The sequence below is a fragment of the Anser anser genome (assembly GCF_964211835.1).
Source record: "Anser anser genome assembly, chromosome: 8".
Classification (NCBI taxonomy): domain Eukaryota; kingdom Metazoa; phylum Chordata; class Aves; order Anseriformes; family Anatidae; genus Anser; species Anser anser.
The window spans coordinates 20,521,532-20,546,308 of record NC_139728.1 but is presented as its reverse complement, the minus strand read 5'-3'; the positions used below and the strand labels follow the sequence as shown (position 1 = coordinate 20,546,308).

Sequence of the window (24,777 nt, the reverse complement as noted above, 5' to 3'; positions counted from 1 at the left end):
ACTGAATGTGCAGAATGAGAAATACAGAATACAAACAAACAAACCAACAACAACAAAAATCAAACACTATTAGTGTGATCATAATTGTGATTAGGTAATCACAATTGATTTTCTTTTGCTAAGACAATCATCATCAACTCTTTTGGAGGAAAACAGTGTTTGGCATAATTATATAGGAACTGTGTAAATAATAAGAAATCTCTGAGCCACAAAGCTAGAATGTAGATATATTCTTATGACAGGTGTATGGCGGGTTCCATATTAGGGAGCCTTATCTCCAAAAAGTACTTCTATGTACAATGTACCAGTCTCACAGAAAAAATTCAGCTCTGGCAGAGGTGGTTCCAGTGACTTCCGTGAAGTTCTGCCAGCCCACACCAGAAGCGAGTTATACTCACGGATATAAATTTTTGTCTGTATAGTGTGTCAAAGTGCTGGCACCTGTGCTCTGAGTTCACTTCCAGTGAACTTATCTCTTTAGAGCAAATGGTAAAATGGAGTCAGGTGCCAACCATGCACAAACCCCTTGTAGTTTTATATATAAAGCTGAGTAGGCAATCTGATTGCATATCAAAAGTATGTACACTTATTGAAGGAACAAAAGAATGAAATCTCTTTACTGCTGGTTATTCTTTCAGTTTGAATATATATATAGTTCATAAACATTATGGACACTGTAATATGCAGTTTTGTGCTATTTCCTTAGTCTGGTGCTAAATGAGGTTGCTTATTTCCAAAATCTCTAAAGCATAGAGAAGTTTGCCTATGACTTTGAAATCCAGGTTTAGGTAAGGAGGTCCTATTTTTACAAGCTCAGAGAGGTTTTGTTAATACCAAACATATCTGAATATGCCTACCTTTGTGCCTTTGCAGGATTTCACATTGCCTACTATAACGTTCGTCATGGTTTTAATTTTTCCTCAGAATGGATCTCTTTTATGTCTGCTATTTACCATCCTTGCCAGAGTCATTGAGCACAGTATCTACAAGATGCAGAAACTGCTTTCTTCCTCACACTCATGTAATAGGTAATGGATGACTTTAAGAAAGGATCTTTACTCTGTGCTTTACCTATTCATGTGTAGGATTTTGATTTCATTTGAAATGAAAGGCGTAAACCTCAGGTCTGAAAACTAATAGAATTTCTGCATTTACCTGCTGATCCATAGCCTTTAGGTTAGATTGTGTGTCAGCCAGCAGTCAGCTTGTTGAATGAAGCAATACTTTAAAACTAAAATGAAAAGATTTCTGTTATATGTAGCCTGATACCAGATATGAAGGCAGATTTCTGGTGGCTTATTATTGGAAATATTTTCCAGCATGTCTGATAAGCGAGACTGAACAAGCCGGAGGAAGTAGACCTAACCAGATAATGCTGACTTGCAGACCAGAAAAAAGAGAGAAGAAATGTGTTTTGCCTAAGTGCTATACCTTCTGTCAAGATTGAGGACAAAATGGCTGGTGTAGTAACAAAAGGCACTGCAGAGAACAGGGAATAAACCTGCTTGTTTGTGAGTGTGGCTGTTGCATCTAAGCCACATTTACTTGTATATATTCATCATCTGCATTATGGAAGGTTTGTATCTACAGGCTTGATTGAGTTGGAGCCCTGGAGATAGGGGAAATAAAAGAGCTGGGAGAACATCAAACTGGATCAGCTATTCATTTTTCAGTAAGTCTAGGTTTTTTTGTTTGTTTGCTTGTTTTTTGAACTTCAAAGGAATTTAACATACAGAGTTATGAGGAGGGTCCCCATGAAGGAAGAAATTCTGCTCAGACATAGACCATGCACGTCCTTGATGGAAATACATTTGAACACTGGTGATATTCACAGAATCAGTGAACTCTCAGTATGCTTTGAGGATCATTCATGATGTTGCAGGGTGGAGGACAAAGGAACATTTGTAGAACATTCTTGTAGAAATGGTTAGAATGAGTTCCCAAAGAACCGAAGCAGAGATTCCTACATTATTTCCAGGCCTAGATATGAATGATTGTTAACACAGATAGGTATTTAAGCCCAGAAAGATATTTAACACAGCATTGTGGTTTAACCCAGCAGGCAGCTCTGCATCACACAGCTGTTGGCTCAGTCCCCCCTACCCCATGGGAAGGGGAAGAGGATCAAAACAAAAAGGTAAAACTCTTAGCTTGAGATAAAGACAGTTTAATAGGACAGGAAAGGAAGGGAAAATAAAGATGATGATGATAAAGGAATATGCAAACAAGTGATGCACAATGCAATTGCTCACCACCTGCTGACCAATGCCCAGCCCGTCCCCCAGCAGCCCCCCGGTCAGCCCCCCAGTTCCGTTGTTCAGCATGACGCCCTGTGGCATGGGACGTCCCTTTGGCCACTTGCGGCCAGCTGTCCTGGCTGTGCCCCCTCCAGCTCCGGGGGCACCCCCAGCCCCTTGCTGGCAGGCAGCATGAGCTGCAGGGAAGTGCTTGGCTCTGTGTGAGCCCTGCTCTGCAACAACTGAAACATCAGTGCGTTACCAGCATTACTCTCATCCTAAATCCAAAACACAACACCACATCGGCTACTGAGAAGAAAATTAACTCTATTCCAGCCAAAACTAGGACACAGTTTCATATTCTATGCATCTCTTCAGATTTCACATAGATAACAGATCATATCAAATGCAAGTGCAGTCAGTGCTGTCTTAATACTGCATAACAAATGTTCATATTGTTGGCCTGGACACTGTCTTTTTTTTTTAAAAAAAAAAAAACACAACTATTGCTGAAAGAGCCTCTTAGTTCTACGTTTTTTTTAGAAAGCAGCTCAGTTCTTGGCTTTGTACCTCAAATGTCTCTTCTCAGAGGAAAGGGAATTTAATTGCATAAAACCTACTCTGCACTGATGTTTTCCAGACAACTATTTTAAGATTAAAGTTTTAAATGGATTGAGTGTCTCTGTAAGTGTATTCACATTCATACATGTCTGGAGTAAACATGCCATCTGGGGCTGCTACTTTATTTTCCTTATTGTATACTTAGAATTCATAATAAGGTTTATTTTGTGAGGAAAAATCAATAAATCATTTCAGTTGTCCCACACTTTGTATAACTAATTGTAATTAGTATAATGTCTTTGTTGGCAAGGGCTTATCAGGCAAATAGCATGAAGAGGCAAAGAAAAAGCCTCATAAAGAATGATGTTGTTTTGTAAAGCTAATTGTGATGCTATCTCTGGTATTGTGTGTGATCGAAATGTTAATTTTTAATCTGGTATTCCTTTCGGCAATGTAGCTATTAGTGTTACCTTAGGTTCTTTGCAATGTAACTATATAATCAATTTTAGCACTTTTGAATTTTACAATTTGGTACCAAAAAGATGTAGTCTGGAGTCATCTGCAAGTGGGCTGTGGTTTATAGTTGTAACAAATTAGCTTGTTTTAATGTTCGTAATGCAAATCCTTCATGAATTCGGTAAATTTTGATGTCCTGAACTTTGATGCCCAGAGAGCAGCAACAACCTCTGATGTACGCTGCCAGGTGTGTGGTGTGGGCTGCTGAAGGGCTGCTTGTCTGCAGAGCTTCACTGGCCATGTATCCAAACCTTAACTTGCTGTTACCGGGAATTACTGAAGATGTGATGTCACTTAGAGCAATATAATATGTGGAGGAGGAATCAGAGCATTTATTTGTAAAGTGGAGGACCACTGTCCTGCTTCATGACTGTTCTAATAACTTTGGTTCGCTGGAAATTTCAAATAACTGAAGCTAATTGAATTCTTCACCATATTTGATAATTAGGCATTAGCATTGTCTGACAATGAGCTGGCTAGATGATTAGTCCTATAATTCTTGAGTTTACTGTTCTCAAAAAGCTGGATTTTGTAAGACTCAGAAAATTAACTAATTTGCTACTTCAGTTGATGGCAGGGAAGCTATAAAAATTCTCCTCTAGAGCATTTCACTGCTGTTGTAATAAGTATGGAGATTTTTCTCCCAGCTTCCATTCGCACAGTTACCCTCCTGCAGTCTGTTCAATGAATATGGGGAAAAACAATCCAACATCGTCGAATGCTGAAGGAACTGCAAAGTGGACTAGAAGGGAATCTACTCTGATCCGTAGTTCCTCTTCCTATGCACTTCTCCATGGCATTTGTTCTGCTTCCAAATCGTTTGCTGCTTTTTTCCAAAGGATGCTGTATGACTGTTTGAGGGGAAAAAATGCATCATTCTTTGTCTGTTCTGCCTAATCTGTCTTGCCTGCAATTAAGGTGCTGCCTTCAACGTAAATACTTGTGTCAATGGCTGCAGACATCTGGCCTTCAGAAGACCCTGCTGCATAAATGTAGTGGCTCTTGCAGAACAGAGGGAGAGACAAAAGCTAATTTTGCATGTTGTGAGGATATTATATTTCAAGTGGACCTTTAATTCCTTGAAACTGTATTTCAAGAGACGTCAACGTCTTCAGTCCACTATGTGTGTCAGGGAGAGGTGCCCATCAGAAAGCCAGCTGCTCTGTAGACAGAGCTGTGGAGAAGGAAGGGGATGCTTCAGTAGCTCAGAGGCTAGTGATGCTAGTGATTGTTTGCTTCTTTTTAGGGTGCTGAACATAGGTGAGTTAATTAGGAAAGCAGTGAAAGACTAGACCTATTGCTAGCTAAAGAGTAACATGATATCTATACATGTATGTGTGTGTTTTATTAGATAGTACATCAAAAAAAAAAAAGGCAAGAGAAATATTTTTTTCCTTTTCTACATTAAGGAAAAAGTTAATCTGGAAAAAGTTACAGTAGTAAAAGGGAAGGCAACATCTGTGTTAATTAGCAGTTCATCTTCAAAGCTTGACTGATGGGTTACATTATGGCCTCTTGCATTTGAATTAAAATTCAGACCCACGCAAGATCTATTTTTAACTCCTTTTTTCCATATCAGAATAATTTGTCTGGATTTAAGATTTCATTTTGCTAAAAATATTGATGTTCCATAATCTAAAATGAACTTTTGGCTTGTACAAATAGGTAGTGGAGAGAACACTACTCGCTCTCTGTAGCTCCAGATTCAATTTCACAGAATGTGGCTTTGTAACACAATACAGTATTGTAGGGAGTTTCTATGGAACAGGACTAGAAGGTCGTGCATTTTTTTATTTCATTCTACCTACTATACTTGATGGAGAGATTTTAGCATGCATGTTAAATTACTACTTATGTACGTACCTTAAATGTAAGGGAGCAAATTGCAGTATGTAGCAGTTCCCTGTAAGAGCTAGAAATAAGGAGATGTACTTTCTCCTAAGAAACTGTTTCTCTTGATTATTTGACAGGTAAACTCTTTGTGTCAGAGGCTGTCACCTGTGGGTGTATAGTGCCTTGCACAGTGAGGATTCACAGTGCTACCATAATGTAAATAATTTAGCAATGAGCTAGGAATTAATTTTAGAATATCTGGAAACACTCTTACGAATACTACAGGTGGGGAGAGATATGTTGTTAATAGTGGGATATGCACCAATGAAGGCCTCATCTGTGGGTTTTGAGTTTTCTTTTTTTCAGAGAATATTTTCCTTTCAGAAATGAAACTTCTGATTTGTAGCCTAGTTGGTCTTCCATAAGTTCTTTGTTGGTGAGACTCCATCCTGATGAAAAACAAAACTCTCAGATAGATGTGAAATATAGGGAGAAAAATGCCACACTGCCCTCCCCTCCATGTTAACATCAAAGAGGTAGCAATTGAATTAACACAATGACTGCAGACTATAGAAAATTCAGAAGTATATCAGCTGGTGTCCATCAGTGTTGTTTCTGTCAGCCAGTATCTGGTGCAGTGTTCTCCCCACTCGAAAGAAGCGTTAAAGGTACAGTCTTGTGCTAGCTGTTCTTTCATTTTCACCATAGTAGTAAGACAAAATACCTATAGAATAGCCTCTGTTTCCATCCCAACATCACAGACATACAATGAGCATCTTTAGAAAGTTGTCTCTTACTTTTTGCTTTAAAAATACCAAAAACTAGTAACGTGTTTTTATGAAAAATACAAGCTGCTTTCAGCCAAGGTTAGAGGAGCGCCCTTCAGTGTCTTGTCTTGACAAGGTAAGAGCTAATTGAGAAATTTCTTCTATGTTCACCTACAATAGATTTCACTAAAATATGCAGCTAGGAGTAGTAAGTGCCCTTTGATACCAAAAGAAAAGGGTGGGAAAGCCTGCCTAATTAATTCTCTTTGGGGATCCTGGATTAACTGCAGCTCTGTTTAGTTTACATCCTCCCCGGAGAAAAATGTGGAGGCCCAAGACAGCAAGTGTTGATTTAAATGTAGATGCAGGAAAAAGTCATGTTATTTTTGTTTTTTTCTTCCCTTTGGCACACTTTTGAGTTTTGGTTCATTTTTAGTTACAGAAGATGAACATGTAAATCCTTCTCTGCTCCCTTTCATTCAGTGGGAAAATGCTGAACCAGCATTCACCAAATTGGCTGCAGGCTACTGGTGAAGAGAAGAGTGCATAAAGCTGCCCTCCAGAAGCCCCTGGCGCAAGTCATGAAACTGGTGTCGAGGTTTCAGCCATCAGTCCCTGTGTCACCAGCCATCAGGGATGTGCTCTTTTGCAGTAAGGTTTTGACCAAGCCAACAGAAAGTGAGAAGTAGTGGGATGGGAGTACAGTGTGGTGCTGCAACTAGCTTGCAGGTTCAAGTTATTACCCAGGGAAAGCAAATTTGGTATTACCTCCCATTTGCTTCAATCCATGGAAACATAATTAATTGTACTGCGAAGAAAGCCCTAAACTGGCATAAGCCACAAGAGTTGCATTTCCTGATGATCTCAGTCTTTCTTAGGGTGGAGTGACTTTTACTCGGGTAATTTCCAAGGAGAAAAATGACTGTAAAGATGCCAACAGCTTAGCCCTTAAATCTGCTGATGGGAATCTAGCTTCCTGTCTTTCCAAACATAGTTGCATAGTTGTGATGGTTATTAGTATGACAAAAAAAATGTAGAAAAGAAAAAAAATCTGACCAATTTGTCAGTGACACCTAACACTTCTGTGGATCCTCTTCTGATTTAACCATCCATTTGCTTGTCAACTAAATCTAAGTGCTAATGGAGATTTGCAGAGCCATGCCCATCAATTTCTCTTTCTGCACCATACACCTCCACTGGGTCCAGGTTACCGGTTATCATGCAGGAGCTGCTTAAATTCCCATCCCAGGTGGCAGCTGCAACCAGGGCATTTACAAAAGACATCTTTTCCTAATAGCTCAAGCACATGCAATGGCATCAACAATGCCTCAGACCACGGTTTGTACTTATAAAAGGGAAACAAAGAAAAGGATTTGAAAGAAATTAAGAGAATATGTATTTCTGGAAACAGGGAGAGTATGGCAGAGAGTAGGGGAGAAAAGAAGATTGGGACTGTTTCTACCAAAAAAGGATAGTATTTTGTTGGATCTAAGAGTGTGGTTTGCTGCTCTGTAAGTGGTTTGCACCAAGATCACAATTTTATCTGAAGAGTCAGTATGAGCTGCAGAAACCCAACAACTGTAAGAAATTTAGTTAGCAGCTCTTGTTCTCTACAGGGGATGTCATTCAACATGAAAAGTGTAGCACAGGTTTTCCTCTATGAGAATCAGCTTGAAAATAGTGCATATATATTGGATGGAAGGCAGGGTTTACAATGATAATTCATTAGTCTTATTTCTTTTCCGTGTGCTTTGCAGCAAGCTAGACCTCCATGATTACTATTGATAAACAGGAATTCTTTTCTCCTCTGAGCTCAGCAGCACAGGAGTCTGAAGGAGCTCTCTCTGCATGGATGAAATAACTTCCTTCTTTTGCTGCTTGAGTTCACAACTGAGCTGAGATGCATCAAAGTCAGGTCAAGGAATTGGAAATAAGGAAACTATAGAAGCCTGGGCAGCAGAAGTCAATTTCTTTAAGTTGCTTTTTTTTCCCCTTTGTTCCCATTTCCACATAGAATAGAGCAGAGATAGAGAGAAAAGAAAAAAAAATTACACATAACACAAAGATTGGAATTATATGCATAAATTACTTACCCAAGCAGAGGCCGTATGCATTTCAGTCATTGCAGAACACAGTCTTCCTTAATTCTAATATTGTTTTTACCTTTCTTGCCAAAAATTGTAAATACTAAGACAAATAGTTGAATTTCTCTATTTCCTTCTGAGATCATTCAGCAGTGTCCTTTCTATCCTTTTCTCAAGGCCATTTTTACATAGGAATTATTAATTTTTACATCTCTTTTTAAATTAAATTGTAAGGGGAGATTCTCATGGGCTAGTTTGTGACCCAGGAGTAGCCTTTTGCTGCGTGTTTGTAGCAAATTCAACTGAAATGTGTAACTGACTCTTGTCCTCCGAGTTCCATTAGTGCACTATTAATGTAGCTAGAAGATCTATATTTTCTAGACATCAGTTGGACACTATGCCACCTGACTTCAGTTTATTTTCAGGATTCACTGTAAGGATGATCTGCCAAGAGTTTTTTAGCTGGCAGGAGGGCATCACTTGTCTACTCCCAGGTACATCTTGATGGGCACAGTCACTGTCTGAACCTGGAATGTGGCCTGTGCTGTTCGTAATGCATTCCACTTGTTTAAGCTTTGCATGAAACCATACACGATGGATAATAAAACATCTGTCCATACATAAATGTTTCACTTTTCGCAATGACCTGAAGCACCATGTGGGCCTTTGAATGTGTGAGACAGCCTGCTCACTGCTTGAGGGGCATGGGTGTTTATTATTAGATGTCCTGCATTGTTATGAATGCAAAGCAAACGCATGCGTGCACGCACACACGTACAAAAGAATGAATAATTATGATAAACAACTGCCTAACAGGTATCTTTATAATGCAGAAATAGCAACCATTTTTACCAGGTGAAATCAATTCTCTGTGCTTGCATCTTGTTCATTGCTCTTCCTGTGTAATTATTTCTGCAGAATGTATATAATGAAATTATTAGCAACAAAGCACTGAGTCTTACAGAAAACAGAATTAAATCCAGGCAATTGCTAATGCTTTTCAGCATTTAGACTCTTACCCTCTCCTGTACCAAATTTATTTCCTTTTTTCCTCTCAAGAAAACAGCTTTTTGGGATGAGAAGTATATACGCTTCTCAGAGGTGCACAGAAAATGCGCCTTGCTGTTCTCTCCGAGGTACGGGCATTTTTCTGTCAGCTCATTCTGATCTGTCATGTGCGAATCTATGCTTGCTACAAAGAGGAAGGCATAGACCAAACGTGTGACTTGGGGAATGTGGGTGTCTAATTTGGCAAAGAAGACCTGTTCAGCAGCTACATTCATATCTGCTTTTTTAGGAAAAAAAAAAAAAAGGAGAAATCTCAGTCAACATAAGTACAATAACAGAATTAATTTGGTTAGCAGGGAATTTTGTAATGGATCACCAGTCTGTGCTAGTAGATAAATTTTTCATATCATCTTCAGTTGTAAGGCAACATACTATCATTCACAAACCTACTGTAACCCCAGGAGGAAAAGAGCTGGTAGTTTTCAACAAGAGAGCACAGAGGGGACATGCCCCTCATTGCTGAGGGTCACTCACCCGGAGTGGCAGAGCCAGGCAAAACCAGAGCAAGCTGACCCCTCGCAGATTGACGGGATCTTGATGCCCCGCAGCAACAAGACCAGGGACATGTTTACCTGAACAGTCTAAACTAATCTTAACACTGTTCTTGAAAATATTTCTGTTTGTTTTGAACCATTTTCTACAAATGTTTTAGCATGCTGAAGCACCTCTCACATTGTTAAGCCTCCTCTCATTGAATTACAGGACTCTTTGTTTAGACCAATACCTTTATTTATTTATTAATCAAGGGGCCTGACAAAGCTGCTGCAAATAAAACTGCTGCTGATTCAATAGTTTTGGTAGGCAGGTCAACTGAGGATTTAAGTCTATAAACAGCCTTTATGAAAGGATACATTTTTGTCAACTAATTGGCCTGGACAATCTTGTCATTTCAATCAGTCATTGTTGAATTCCATTTTACAGCAATATTTTGAAATGAAGCAAAAAATTGTCTTGTTAATGCTTTTGGCAAGCTCTCTGTTACTTAATAGCTTCTTGAAGTCCTAAATTTCTGAGTTTTTCCCCTTAATTAGCACTCTCAATTGACCTTCTGTGCTCTCTGATTTCTCCAAGGAAAGAATTAAAAAATAGACTTCTAAATAATTTTCTGAAATCAGATTGACATGAAATTGCTTGTCTACAGATTGCCTCCACCTTAACAATTTTTTTTTTCCATTTTTAATTTTTTACCACTGAACTCGTCACTGGAAATTACAATCCATTGAACCAGAGAGCTAGAATTGATTGTGCACATAAAAAAATCCTGGAACAACTGAATAAAGAAAAGAGCTTTCTGGAATCTTAAGGTAAAATCTGAACTCAAGTGACAACAAAACTTTTACCCAATTTGAACTCATATTCCCTTGATCATTAAAAAAATATAATATACCTCCATTTTCCCCTGATGAGAGAAGGAACTGTTTTTTCCTTTGTTTAGCCTACCCCAAAGGATGGTTATAGATGTCAAAGAAGGTGAATTTCAGTCTACAATATTTTTATGAGGCATTCTCTACTCCAGCTTCTTTATATCAGTTTCCTATGCTTTTTGTAGAATATTGGAAAGCTAAGGCAAAAGAACCCTAATTGCTTACATTTTAAATTAATTTTTAATTAAAGTTTTATATATCACACATTACAATTCTAGCAATCCTAGATAGTTTGTTTTTTTTTTTTACCACTTTCTTCTAAAATATAGAAGGTAAGTCTACTTAAGGGGTTGTGAGGAACTATACTTAGTTCTTTCTACTGGAGTTTACAGAAGCATGCCTCAAATTGCAAATTTTATGTTTGGCAACTTGCAAATAACTAGTAATCTTGGCACCAGCTTTTCTATTCTGAGATAAAATAACAACATTTTAAATAGTTAAGCCTTCACTAAGAGCAAAATAGGCTAGCATATACTTAGTTTTAAGCATCTTAAATTGATTTCATTGGTCTTTTCAATTGTTTAATGTTGAGCATAGGCCTATGTACTTCCCAGGCATGCTGAATGGTATTTAGCAGAATGAATTTCATCCTGATAACTCACATTTAAGAATCCTTATAAAGTAGGAAGTATGCAAAATAAACTTTCATTTTCAAGGTAAACAGAGAAAATAACTTTTTGTGAGCATTGCCTTTTTATTGCTGCATCCAGCTGTAAATCATGTCTTGAAAGCAAAATCATCTTCTTTTTAAATGCATTTTTTGAAAAATAGTGCATTATTTTCTCTTGAGCTGTTGAGACAATTTCCTGCCTAGATCTGGTGCCCCATTAATTTTAGAGTATAAGAAAAAGTCACTCAGAGCCATAGGGAACAATTTTGGATTTGCTGCACACACATATATCACAACAGATTTGCCTATAGTACTTCTGCAGATGATGCTTAACAAACTCCTATTTTCACTATTTTGGGATTAATGTTCATATTCCTTCAGATTTGTGCAGTAACATAGACTCATGCTATGCATAACTGTAGGATTCTTTTACTGTCAGTGTGCAAAATTTGAAATTTGAATGCAATTACAGTAACAAGAGAAACCCTTTCAAATGAGTCTCAAAAAAACTCTGGCCAAAAAACATGCAAAACTCTCCTGTAGAGAAAGAAATTGCATGCACAGTGTTAGCATAATAGCAAGGGCTGAGACACTACTTTGCACTACAGTTTTATGGGATGATATTTTAAAAAGTATTCAGAGATTTATGACTTTTTAGGGACAACTAAAATTGTTTTCACACTTTTAATATTGCTTTCATTAGAATGTTGAAAGTCTCTTTATGGTATCAGATTGAATTCTAGGGTGTTACCAAATCATCCAGAGTCCCCACTGCTTAAGTGTATTCCCTCATATTCCTATGTATCTTCAGAGGAAAGGGAAAAATGGGAGGAATATAAGTGCTTTGTTTTAAAGTACATAATCTATATTCTGTCATGTACTTCATCTCCCAGGGAAGGTATCTGGGAACTCACTCTGCTGTTTTTATTTATCTTGCCAATGTAGTATATAGATGAGAGTACTAAGGTCCAATGGTGTTAAAACAGGACATGAAATATTGATTAACTCTTTTTTAAAATTCCGTTTTCCTCCTGAGTATAGCAAATTTCAGATCCTACTGCCAATATAGTACTCTCCAATGAACCTCCAATATTGGAAGGGTCCTGATCTTCAGAGTGTTTTTATAAATGGTTATTATGATTCTAAATGGCTTTAAAAGTTCAAGGATAGTGTTCCTCTGGTGCAAAAGCAGAAAGCAAGTTAGAAGCAGTGCAGCTTTTTATCATGGCAGAATGTTGCTCTGAAGTAACATGAACCGGGCTGGGAATTCTCTTTGCTAGACAACAGGAGAACATTCTGTTCAGAGCAATGGAGACCCTAAACGGACACCTAAACAGATGTACAGTTCTGTGGCTATAAGGTGTCAAGCAAAGAAGCACAATTACAACTGGTCTCCACCTAATGTAAGATGGGTATTTAACACTCAGCCTTTGTTCCCACTTGCCATTCTTCAGCACTAAGTTAACCCTCTATTCCTTGCTTCCAGAATGCTCCTCTACTCTACAAAGACAGCCCAACAGATGCTGAGGAGTTTCCCCAAGAATAAAGACTTTTCAGGAAAAAGTAGGGATAGAAGTTCACGCTGTCTAACCTGTGGGGAATGCTAGACATGGACAAGGAAGAGAAGATGTAACCCAAGGTCCTTTGAGTGTTCTTGAGTACAGGAAACTCTCCAGGAGTTGAGATAGTTGTTTTTCACTTTTTTTTAAAAAAAAAAAAAAATGAAAAAAAAATAAAGATTTGTTTGAACTTCTGGAATTTCTTTAGGAATGTAAAGCCCTTGAAGTTTATCTAATTTCCACAATAGTAAGCATTCATTAGAGCAGGAATTTGAATCTCAGTCTTGTATGTGTCAGGTCAATGTCATAAAGGTTGTGCAACTAATTTTTTACCAATCTTCTTAATTAGTACTTTGTCAAACTTCAACAAGAAAGAGCAAGGAAGTAACACCAAATCTGAGCCAAATGCCACTGATTGACAGATTAACCTGGGAGGTTACCATGGTATGTCCTTGCTCTGAATCAGGAAGAAGCACCTGAAGTTGGTTCTTCTGTCTCACAGGAAAGTTGGGTTTTATAGGCTGGATGACTTGCTGTATGATAGATATATATGTGTGTGTGTGTGTGTATGTATATATATGGTTTGTTTGTTTTGTTTTTTTTTTTCTTCCCCCACAAGAAAGCTTTATTCTTACCCCAGGATGAAAATGTTTTCAGACTATTTTGTTAATGGGGAAAACTGATTTGCACATAAGCCTACCTGGGAGTTCTTTTGCTGCCAAACTTAATTGAGTGCAAACCTTAGGTTACTTTAACTTATGGTGGAGAACAGACAGCTCCCTGCTGTACCCGAAAGCCAAAAGCTAAAAGATGTGGCATAAAGCTACGTTATCACCTCCTCTCACTCACACACAGCTGAAAGTTAGGGCTCTATTAAGATGGTTTCATGACTTCTGTGGTATCTTTCTTTGGAAACTGGATATGTTATTTATAATTTCAAGATAATGATTTTCATTGATTTCAGTCAAACTGAAAGCAGTACATGCACAAAGCTGGACTTCAGCCAGTTTGTAAGCATTGAGTACTAAATGTATTCTTATTGCTTATGAGGTTTTAAAGTAGTAAGTGTTGCTTGCCTAGATTATATGGGTCATTTTTTTGACTCCCAGTCTGCCATTGGTAATGCTTGTGTGAGTAGAGTGAACAAGATTTGGTCTGTAATTAACAATGCGTACATTTGCATACATAGCCAGTATGTGACCAAATCCTTGCACATCATTCGTTCTTACTCATGCAGATAATACTTTTGGACTGATTTAATGGGACTAGTTATTTGAGCAAAGGTCATCAATTTGGACAGTGATGTCTTGTGCTTTTCTCTCTGTTTTCTTATATTAAAGAGCTTAAAGAGCTTAAAGTACAAGTTTGTGTAAAGGGATGCACACAAAGTTTTATTTTTCAGTTCCTTGTGTTCAATGGTTTTCCACCAAAATGGCCTTGAAAGTTTCATCTCTCTGTGAATTTTCACGCAGAGGATAGCCCACTGCAAATTCAGATTTTGCTTGGGGAAGAGGATAGTGCATATCCACGAGTGCAGCACAAACCCTGCCTGTAGTTTGCTTTCTGCTGAACTTTATCTCATTTTACACACTCTAGTAATTGTTATCTTTTGGATGTACAAATAAATAAATTATTTTACATCTCATGGGAGTTGCATTGCTTGACTTCATATATTTAACATGGTATTTTTTTCTGTGGACAATAGCTTGAGGCCCCATGCTGGCAAGAATGAGAGCATATCTATAAATAATTCAATATAATTCAAAATAATTGTATGGTTTTGACAGATTGTCAAGTTGCTTAATGCCTTTTGTCCCAGGTAATAGATTATATTTCTTTGATAAAGTGTGGGTAATTTCTCATTGCAATTTGTTTTGTGTATGTTGTATTTTTACAGAGTCCAGTCAGGTTCATATCTCAGTACGGGTTGGTTTACCTTAATTTTGGCTATGGATGCCTGCTATGGAATTCACGTCTATGGGATGATAAATGACACCTACTGCAAGTAAGATCACAGGAAATTATTTTCATGCATCTACAATTCTGATGTCTTGTCAAAATTTAACAATTGATTTTAATATCATAAATCCAAAAAATGGATCAGGCAGCCATTTCCCAGTGTTTTGCATTGATGTGACACTATATTGTCAGCATACTTAGTACTGATATGGCATTTGTTGTTGATAAAATAAAAACATTTACAAAGTCTAACATCAGATGTCATAAGGAACTATTTTTAATCAAAGATCTTTTGCAGTTTCTGAATTAGCTGGAAACCAAGTATGTTCCTATTCTTTTGACAAAATGTACTTACTTTACTGCTATAGAGGAAATACTAATATATTAGTTCTCTGAATGCCAAATACACCTGGAAGTGAAAGAAACTGATTAGTCCTGGATAGTTACCTGAAATTGCATTTCACAACCACTGAGCAACCTACTTGAACTTTCTAGGTTATATATGGCTTGTTTTGAGTAGTAGGGGGTTTCTAATTAGATAATAAAACAAGTCCTGCAAGCTTTATCACAGTAAACTGACATAAATTCCAACCAACTACTATTAGTGACCTTACAGTGACAATGGATTAATCCTATTGTCAGAAGTATAACTCCAAACACAATTTTTAAAAGTCCAGGTTAAGTGCTTTAATCTACAGGATAAGGTAGCAAAACATAAAATGAAACTATTCTTCATTCACAAAAGCAGGAAATGTCATAAACAATATATGATGCTAAGTCCAAGTCTATTTTTCTGTACCAATGCTGGTTCAAGTCCTGCATGTAACCAGTTCAAAGGGTCCTCAGCTCCTAGAGTAATGTCTTCATGCAGATGCTCACTGCATATTCTGTGTCACTCCAGCGTGGGAGTCATTCCTGGCAGACCACCCCCCCCAAAAGAGGCATTTGAGTCACAGCTGTTTAATTAGGATATCATAAGAGTAGAGAGACTTTTCAGAACTTGCAGATCCCACTGATTGAGTCATCCAGATGGAACGAACATATGTTGTTCTTTGTTTATGAAAACACAGTAGGTGCCCTGAGATGAGGAGTGACAGGACTAAAGTTGTCCTCACAGAGTTCAGCCGAGCTGTCATTGCATAGCCTTGATGTAAAACCAGCTAATGGCATGATAGCACTTCAGTCTGTTGACAGCAGATAAGGATGGGTTTCCTTAAAGCTGCAGTTCTGCCTGCATCACCTCCTTGTAATTTATATTATTCTAATAACTATCTTAATCAGCCAGTCCAAGAACCGGTTTCAAGACTTGGGACTATTCAATGAGAAGACTTTGCTTAGGGATGGAGCCTTCTGGACTGATTGTTCCTCAGAGTCAAACAAAACATGTAGTACCCATAAGAGCTGGCCCCTCAGCTCCTTGCTGACTGATAAGATCAGTATATGTCAAGAGATACACTTAGCTTCATTTTCTACAGCAAAATTCATACAAGTCATGCTGTAATGAAAGCCCTTGTGCAATTTAGCAAAGGAGCTGAGGTGCCAACACATGGAAGGGATTTCAGTGAATTCAGCTGCAGTATATATTGTTTCTCTTGAAAATAATACTTAAGTCTGTCTTTTCTTTCCCTAGGTCAGAAGGCTTTCGTAAAGTTCCCTACCACTATTACGAGCCAGGAAGAGATGAGTGTGAGGAATACTTCCTGCATGAAAATGCTCCCTATGGAGGCCATAGGTTTATCACGGAAAAGAAAGTATTTGCTAAATGGGCCAAGAAACACACAATAGTATTTACACACCCAAACTGGACAGTGTCTTGATACTGGTTTTCTTAACTCTCTCTTAATAGCATAATATTACAAAAATGTCTCAGTTTACAATAATTTTGCTTACATCTGGCAGGCCTTTCTCAGCCTAGGTAACACTAAACTAAAAAGTAGAAGACAAAGAGGGTGATGGTTCAGCTGTTAAGCAAAATTGATCAAACTGTGGAAGGCAGACACATTGCTTGTTATTTCTTAGGGTTTTACTCCACACAATGCACTTTATACTTTAACTGGATTTTACTTCAGTAGTTAAAGGCGGATGAGATTTCCTGTATATACAGGTGCACACAGGGAACATGGTGGTCCTTTAAAACTTGTTCAGTATCTTAGTTAATTAAAATTTGTATTTGTAACTCGCTTGCAGTATTGATAGTATTGCAGCACTAGTTCCATTTGCAGCATGGAGAATTTTCCACAAAGGAAATATGAAGAAATATACAGACCTCCAGGGTCTGCTTGTCTTATCTATGAGTAAGCAAATGTTAAGAAACCACCTAAATACATTGATACATGTGAGCACTTGCATATATGGTAAAATTAGAGATGAGCTAAACATGGTTCTTGAACTGCATACAACTCTCACATGAGAAGATATTACTTACTCAAAGCTCCTGATTAATTCCTACCTTCTAAAATGCAGCTTCATTCCACCCTGATCAGGTCAAACCATATTGCATGGTTTTTGAAGGTGTTGTTCCACAGTTTTTTTTCCAGCAACACTGGACTTAGCAAAGACCGTGTGCTGCAGCCCACACCAAACCTTTGTCTGTCATAACTATCCTGCTGTCAGGATCCACGTGTTAGCGTAAGGTTGGCACATGAACATCTCCAGCTGTGCCTTGAGTTGCTCCAACATCCAAATACTAGTATTTTGACAGTATTGCCTTTGCAGCCATAATAATAATTCCTCTCTCTACTTCTCCATCTTTAAAAATGGGGACAGTATCTATCTACCTCACAAGGGAATTGTGAGGATTAATTTAAGTCCATAAAGCACATTGCTTATAAAGAATGCTACGGAGTATTTATTCTTAACACAAAAGCAATGGTACCTGTCGTTTATTCTTGTCTGTTGGGTATTTGAAGAAAGCGATGGCATGTCTGGATACGATGGCAGATTACTCTGTGTGTCCTCATTCCTACTGAGGATAATTTGTAATACTGAGTTCCCTCAGCTTGCATTGCTTCAAATGGAGTTGAAAGAACTCACCACCTCACAGTATTATCTACACATCAAGAAGCAGTTCAAGAATTTTAAAATATACTCATCTCTAGTTGAGATATGTATTTCCAAGCTTATTCTTATGGAAAGTTTTCAACTGCAGCAGACTCATTCTTAATATGACCATAATTCAACTAAACATGTAAGTTTTATTTAAACTGTATTTAAATTAATGCTTTAAGTTTAGAATGTGTCCTAAGAATATTTTAACATCTGGAATGTCAGATTCTACACTGTAATAGCCAATACTGTGAACACTTGAAAGAGTTATGTGTGGAACATGACACACAGGGTTTACTCATGCTACTTTAACATTAAACAATAGGAAACTTTGTATGCTTTTGTAAATCATAAAAAGGGGAAGTAAAAAAAGATATTTTTACATGTAAGTATTTGTATACTATTTCCTATTGTATATTTGTACATGTAAATCTATATTTTATATGCTCATAGCATATATATATATATTCTCATCATCAGCTGCAACTCTTTTAGGATGGGGACAAAAACTCTTTACCGGTGTTACTCCTCCTGATCATTGGTTTCCTGTTCCTGTTGGTAGGTGATACTAGGGTATAATCTCTCTTGCCCTTTGTATTTTCTACTGTAAATGCAGCTCTCTGATTTTATTTTTAATATAGCTCAGCTTTCACTGCTTACTTTAGCGCTGTAAGTGTTCATGCTGGTTGTTAGACAAAGGCTGGGGCCATTTCTATGATCATGGATGAATACCTATATTGAAATACAGGCTCTGTTCCACATTCGTGTGACTTGATATCTCACCTTCTTGCTTGGAAAAAAGAGAACAATAACACTCCCTACACTTTCCTACTCCCTGTCTTGACTGACTTTCTTTTAAGCTCTCGAGACAGATATTCTCATTTGCAATGTGTTTGTATAGTGTCTTGCAGAAGAAGTGCCCAACATATCCGAAGGCTACAGGCAATGCTGTAATATACAAACAATATTTTTAAAGTGGCTGTTTCTTGTCGCTGGAGTTAACAATCAATCGTAGGCTAATACAGCATGGGATGAAATCCAGAGGGGAAAGGGTCATGGATGCATGAAGGGTTGTAGTAGCAAAAGACAGTGAGCTAGATTTATTGCTATATGCATATTCATCTTTTCAGTTCAGATGGATGGCTGGATAGACAGAAAGCTAATAAAGAAATTGTAATGAAGGATTTGAAGAATGCAGGGCACACAGAACAAGGGACAATGTTCCACATATTTTGTACAGGGAAACTTAGGAGAACCTATAGCTCCCCTGTGAGAAGAGGAGGTGAAAAAGAAAATATCAGTTGAATTGATCTTGTGTTTAGAAGGTATTTGGGTTAAGAGAAAGTTACGATGAAAGTGCTGCACATGGGAGTGTAGTTGGGCTTGGACCCATGAGAAGTGTTCTCACAAAGCATAGACTTTATCCCAGCAAGCACAGCGTAAGGATTCTGCCTGAGTTGTGTTTGCATGCAAGACCATTTTTAAGCCTGAGAATTTTTTTTAAGATAATTAAGGCTTGCCAAACTACCATGAATGTGTTGTAAAATATGTGCTTCATCCTGCAGCTCTTTGTAGAGTGCTTGCATGCTGTATGAAACAATATCTCATGCTATGGCTAGCTAAGAAATATATATCTCTAAGAACAGCTAAATGTACAGCAAAAATGAGAATGTCACTAAGAGTGCAGTTGTCACAGAGCAAAAGTAAAAGTGTTGCTTTCTGTTTGTAGAGGGGCTTGGATTTGCAGTGAGAGGAGATCCACTTTTAGAAACATTGCAGCAGACTTCATTCACAGTAGAGTAAATGAACATCAGTTCCCTTATTTAAATGAGACTGTCTTTAGCATAAACTAAACATATTTGCATGATTTTTATTATATGAGTAAGGAACTGTGACCGCTGTGTTAAAGATGATTCTACAAAGAAATGACTTTGTAGGAATTTGTTAAAAATCAGCATTGTGGTACTGAAGAAAAAAAATTCAGCGCTTGGCTGTGCGGTAAGAAACCTTGATGATTCACCTTCTGAGAGCAGTTAAGACTTCAGCTGAGAATCATTTATTAATTCTTTGAAATAAAGCCTACTACAGTTTACCTGAATGTAATCAGATCCTAATTGCTTATTCATTCAGGCAGCCCTATTTTAATCAACTAGTTATGTGTATAAAACAAGCAGGGAGTTTACCTTGGATTTTCAAAATAGATCTTCCCATTGCTGCTAATAGAGGGATACTTACAAATAATTTGACTTTTTTTTCCCCCATCAGTCAGCTAAGTAGTCATCAAATATTTCTTTTGTAATTTAGTTGGTTGCTGAAAGGACACTTTTAAAAATACACATTTTTGGCTTGTCATAGCCTTAGTTGTATTAAAAGTTTAAATTTTAATATGCTTTCTGTTGCAGTACCTTCTGATTTATTTTTTTCCAGAAAAAAAGAGGTCTTAAATAAGAGCAGAATTTTTCTAAATCTTTTTGACTAGCTAATTACCAATTCACAGTTAATTAACTGAATAATGAAAAAAATGATTTTTGTTTTCCAAACAGATACAGCAGACACGATCCCAGCCTTCTCATCCCCCCAGATGTCCAGATCACTTCCCTCTTATAGCATGGCCTCTTCACAGAAAGAAAACAGTAGTCTATGTATCCAGCCAAATTCCCTTCCCATCTGGGCTGGGAGGCTCCATCTGCAGACTGCTTGTATCAGTTACAGCAGTAAGCAGGAAGGACTGAGGAAGAGTTCTACTGAGGAGCAGATGGTGTTCCAACTTCTAAAAAATGTCCCTAAAATGTTTCAGGAGTGGAGTACCCATTGATCTCTCCTGCAATACTCTGTTTTGCAGAGTGTCTTTAGCTCCTATCTAGATAAGTTGTTCCACTCCCCACTGCTGATTACCAGTGAAGAGAAAATGTGAAAATGTCCTTTGCAGGGAAAGGCAGACGCAAATTCCGTGTTGTCAAAGATGTCTATATAAGCAACACCAGGGAGGAAGAAGTCAGCCTGGCATGGCTTGAATCATGTGTAGAAGACCCACTTCTACAGATCTAGGAATCTCTCAATTCAAAAGTTATGGAAATCAGTTTGGCAAGTTCAGACCGTGAGTAGAGCAACCATCCCAGTAAAATTTTTGCACTCCAGGGTACTGAGGTAAGCAGTGTTTTGTTTGAGAAGCACCACATGCACATAATATGTTGCATAGTTGATGATGTTAAAGAGGAGCCCATCCAACACAAGGAGGGCTGATGCAGGCAGTGCTCAGTCACCTGATAACAGGCCAGACAAAAGTAGGGCCCCACACAAAGAAAGCTGACAGCAGAATACGAATGCTCAACCAGAGGACATGTCCAGGTAAGTAAAAATTAAATAAGTAATCACTCATGAATTATAACTGGATAGTGTCCTTAGGAAGTAGAAAATCAGAAGCACTTCAGAAATTAATGCTTAAATGTTGCTGACAATATTTTCCTGCATGTATCATAGAGCGCATGTTGTTAGTGGTGCTTGAGCAAGTCTGAGGCTTGTTTACCTTAGGGGTAGCCTTAGGAGGGAAATTGGTGTCAGTGCCAAAGGATCACACAGGAGCTGTCTGGGGCATTGCTATGTACCACATACATCGGAGAATCATGTATTTACTAAAAAGGCCTGTTTCTCCTGACTAGGCATAGTTAGCTCTTTTGAGCAAAAAGTGTTTCGTTTTCAGCAGATGTGTCTCATTCTGTTCCTTCTTTCCTGGGAGGATGCAGAGGAATGTGACTTAACCATGGGGGAGTGAAGAATGATATGGTGAATAAATAGCCTACTACCGGGCTCATATATATTTCTCTGTCTATTGTTGTGACATATAGCTAATGACACAGAAAAAAAAAAAAAAAAGCTTTTTGTAAACTTTGTATTGCATAACCCACAAAAGTCTCATGTGTGTGGTCTGCACTGCACTGGAGTCTCAGGCAAACCCTTCAGAAAGAGGCTGAAGGAGAAAGTGGCAGTCTCTCCCCAGTGAAAGACAAGGCTTCTGTGTAATGCGTGGCATCCCGGGACCCACTCCCCCAGCTTTTGTAGGCTCATGCAGCCTCTGCTTTGGGTCCTTTCCAGCCCTGTTGAATGACGTGCATTCTCCAGCTGACTTACACGGCCCCTGAGCTGCACAAAGTCTGCCCCGTTCCCCCCTTTCTGTGGGGCCACGGGAATGCTGATGCTGCACCAGGGCTGAGGAGCAACAGGCAGGGACACTGTCAAGTCAGCAGAGTGATCTCACTTGGGGCACAGTCTCACCTCAGGTGCTGAACAGTTTCTTTGAATGAGGTGGGAAAGAGATCACTGGGGTTTGGTTATTTATTTATTTTTTTTAAGGTTAACTCACAAAGAATCACCATTTTATGGGTGTCTAAAACAGCTGATTTTGCATCTTTTTTTTGCATTGCTTGCTGCTATTTCTGGGAATTCATGAAGATATGTAGCTGTCAACATCTGCCACTGCTGTCCTGATTTACTGGCCATAAAGAGATTGTAAACTTGAACTAATGCATGTTCTAACCATGTATTATGCATGATAGCATGTTATATATTTTATTCTAACACTGTAATAAATAATGTAAGTTGTGTGTAGACATAGTTTAAGTAGCAGACGTAGTGCTTTTTCTTTCTCTCATATCATGTTTGGTTCAGAGCACTTTGCTGGAGCTCTGTGAGTGCCATTAGCAGCTGGCAGCATATAAATTGTTGAAACCAGTCAGAAAATATTTACTAAACTTGACATTTTTCATTAGAATATCAGAAAGAGTTAAACTTGCTTTTGCGAACCTACTGTAGTGCTCACAGTCACAATTTTGTGTCCCGTTATAAGGAAAACTTCACATCTAAGTGTAAGGGAATGACTTCATTGACACAGCTAGTGTCGAGATGCTGGCAGGGCAGCAAGCACAAGTTTTGATATCTGTGGCATCTCTTTAATGGGAATTGCACATGTAGAAGAGTAGCTAAGATGCCAGCAGCTTTTTCATATTGTTGCTGCTGAAAATAGTATTTCTGAGGATGGCTGGAGCAAAAAATTGGGTGCTCACTGCTCTTTTGGCTGTTAATCTGTCCCCTCCTCACACACAGGCTCTCACACACATCTGCAAACATGATGAGTGCCTACGGGGGAAGCCTTTTTTTCCAGATAGTGGCAAGTCAGAACAAAGAAGACTAATCTCTTATGTGGCATAGGCTGTAGTACTTGTTGATTCATGTTTGTTCTGTATGTTTTTGAAGCCTGTGTCTACATTAGTGAGAAATGAGCTCAGCTGGATCAGCTCTGTAGCCTGAAACTGTTAGTGCTAAGTACTTGATAACCACACCATACACAGCCTCTACTTTGGTCCCATGGGCTGAATGCCACATCTTTTAGTTTTATCAGAAAGGAATCAAGTCTGTGTCCTGAGGAACGCTCCATAATGCAAAACAAACCTTGTTAAATGGGGCTACTATAAAGGTCTGCCCCATAGGAAAGTGAAATTTCTATTAGCCCATCTTTTGGATAAATAGAAGCCCTTTGGGTTTTATTTATTTATTTATTTTTCCCCAGTCTTCCCATGAGTTCCCTCTTTTCATAGGTATTTTTCTTTCACATATGAGATCTGGTCCCTTCTGTCAGGTTATGGGATATGCAAGCTCCTGACTCCTCCTAAAATAGCATCCAAATGTGGTATAGGACCATGTAATCCAGTATGGGTGCAACATGGAAAGTTTGATGAAGAGATAATTGTGATTCCACTTGTGGATGTGGTTTTAGCATGAACATGTTGAATGCTTGCTAATGTATCCATTGTTTTTTATATACAGCAACCCATTCAAAATTCCCTTCATCATTTTTCCAGGATATTTTTTGTTGTTGTGGCCTTCCATTTATATCTGTATATGTGTGCACATGTGCGTGTATATACAGTATAGAATCCTTCTTCTGTTCTTACACAGTTGCTACTATATGCTTCTAACAAAATGATGTAGAAAGTTCATGTTATGCTACTTATTACATGTATTCTTCGGTTGACTTTTTGTAGTGCTGAACAGTGTATTCATAGTAGATATTGTAGACTTTGAAAACTTTCATGCAATTTATTTTAGATGTTTTGCCATGTGCTATATGCTACTTAGTTTTTGCTCTCATTTGGAGAATGTGCTTCTATGTACTTGCTAAATTGTGCCTGGGATATTTTAAAATATGAATAAATGTATACAATTTTCCAATATCTCTTGCTGGATATGTTGATCTTTTGTCTGACATAATTTATGTATAATTTCGTGCTAAGCACTTTTATTCTTATTGATGTATATGCCACTGTAATCATATCTGATAATTCACTGAACTCAAAGAAAACAAGATCTCTGTTCTAGAAAGTATTATAATCTGCAGCATGCAAACATGAACTATGCCTAAATTATTTCTTCATTGACATTACAGATATTTAAGGCATCTATCCCAAACATATCAAGTAATTTTGGGAAATCCGCTCACAGAACCTACACATAGAAGAACAAGAAATGTTTTCATTTCTGTGTGTAAATACACCTGCACACACACACAGAAATGGAGATTTGTAGGAAAAGTACATTGGATCCCATCCATAAAATTACATCCTTCCAGCACTCTCTCAGACTGCAGCACTTTCAGAAGTCACATCATGCAAACCCTTAGTGGACATTCACCACTTACTTGAGAGACTTCTGTGAGACTGAAGGGCTGTGGGAGAGCTCACATCTCCTGAAAAGTTGTGAAGCTCTACTTGCAGCTACCATGTTGACATGAGCACGAGTGGGACCTACATAACTTCTCTTCCATCAGCAGACCTCAGTTTCTAAGAAAAGAAACAAACCGTAACTCCATTAGCCTGTTTTATTGTCCAGCTAAGACCATCAGTAAAAAGCAACCAGCTTCAATGTATAAATTTTAACTTGGTCTATATGTGAATTAAACATATATAGACGGACTGGGTCTGTGAAAGGGTTGGAGATTGCAGGTATGTCTGTCAGCATTGGCATATGTAATGCAGCAACTGTGACCATCTAATTTTGTCTAGATTCTGGTACTCAGTATCAATCCTAAAACTGAAAAGCATGGCATAAAGATTTGTTTTTT

General features: G+C 38.1%; 1 protein-coding gene across 2 annotated transcripts in view; it reads left to right on the top strand.

Annotated features, from left to right (window-relative positions):
• Positions 1 to 23,888, top strand: part of ST6GALNAC3 (ST6 N-acetylgalactosaminide alpha-2,6-sialyltransferase 3) — a 239,071-nt gene extending 215,183 nt beyond the window's left edge. The window contains exons 4-5 of one of the 2 annotated variants that reach the window (XM_083846532.1): positions 14,557 to 14,664; positions 16,249 to 23,888. In XM_083846532.1, the coding sequence (XP_083702658.1) occupies positions 14,557 to 14,664; positions 16,249 to 16,435 (295 nt within the window). In that variant the 3' untranslated portion in view covers positions 16,436 to 23,888. The other variant, XM_083846534.1, reaches the window with a different exon arrangement.
• Positions 23,889 to 24,777: the final 889 nt, after the last annotated feature.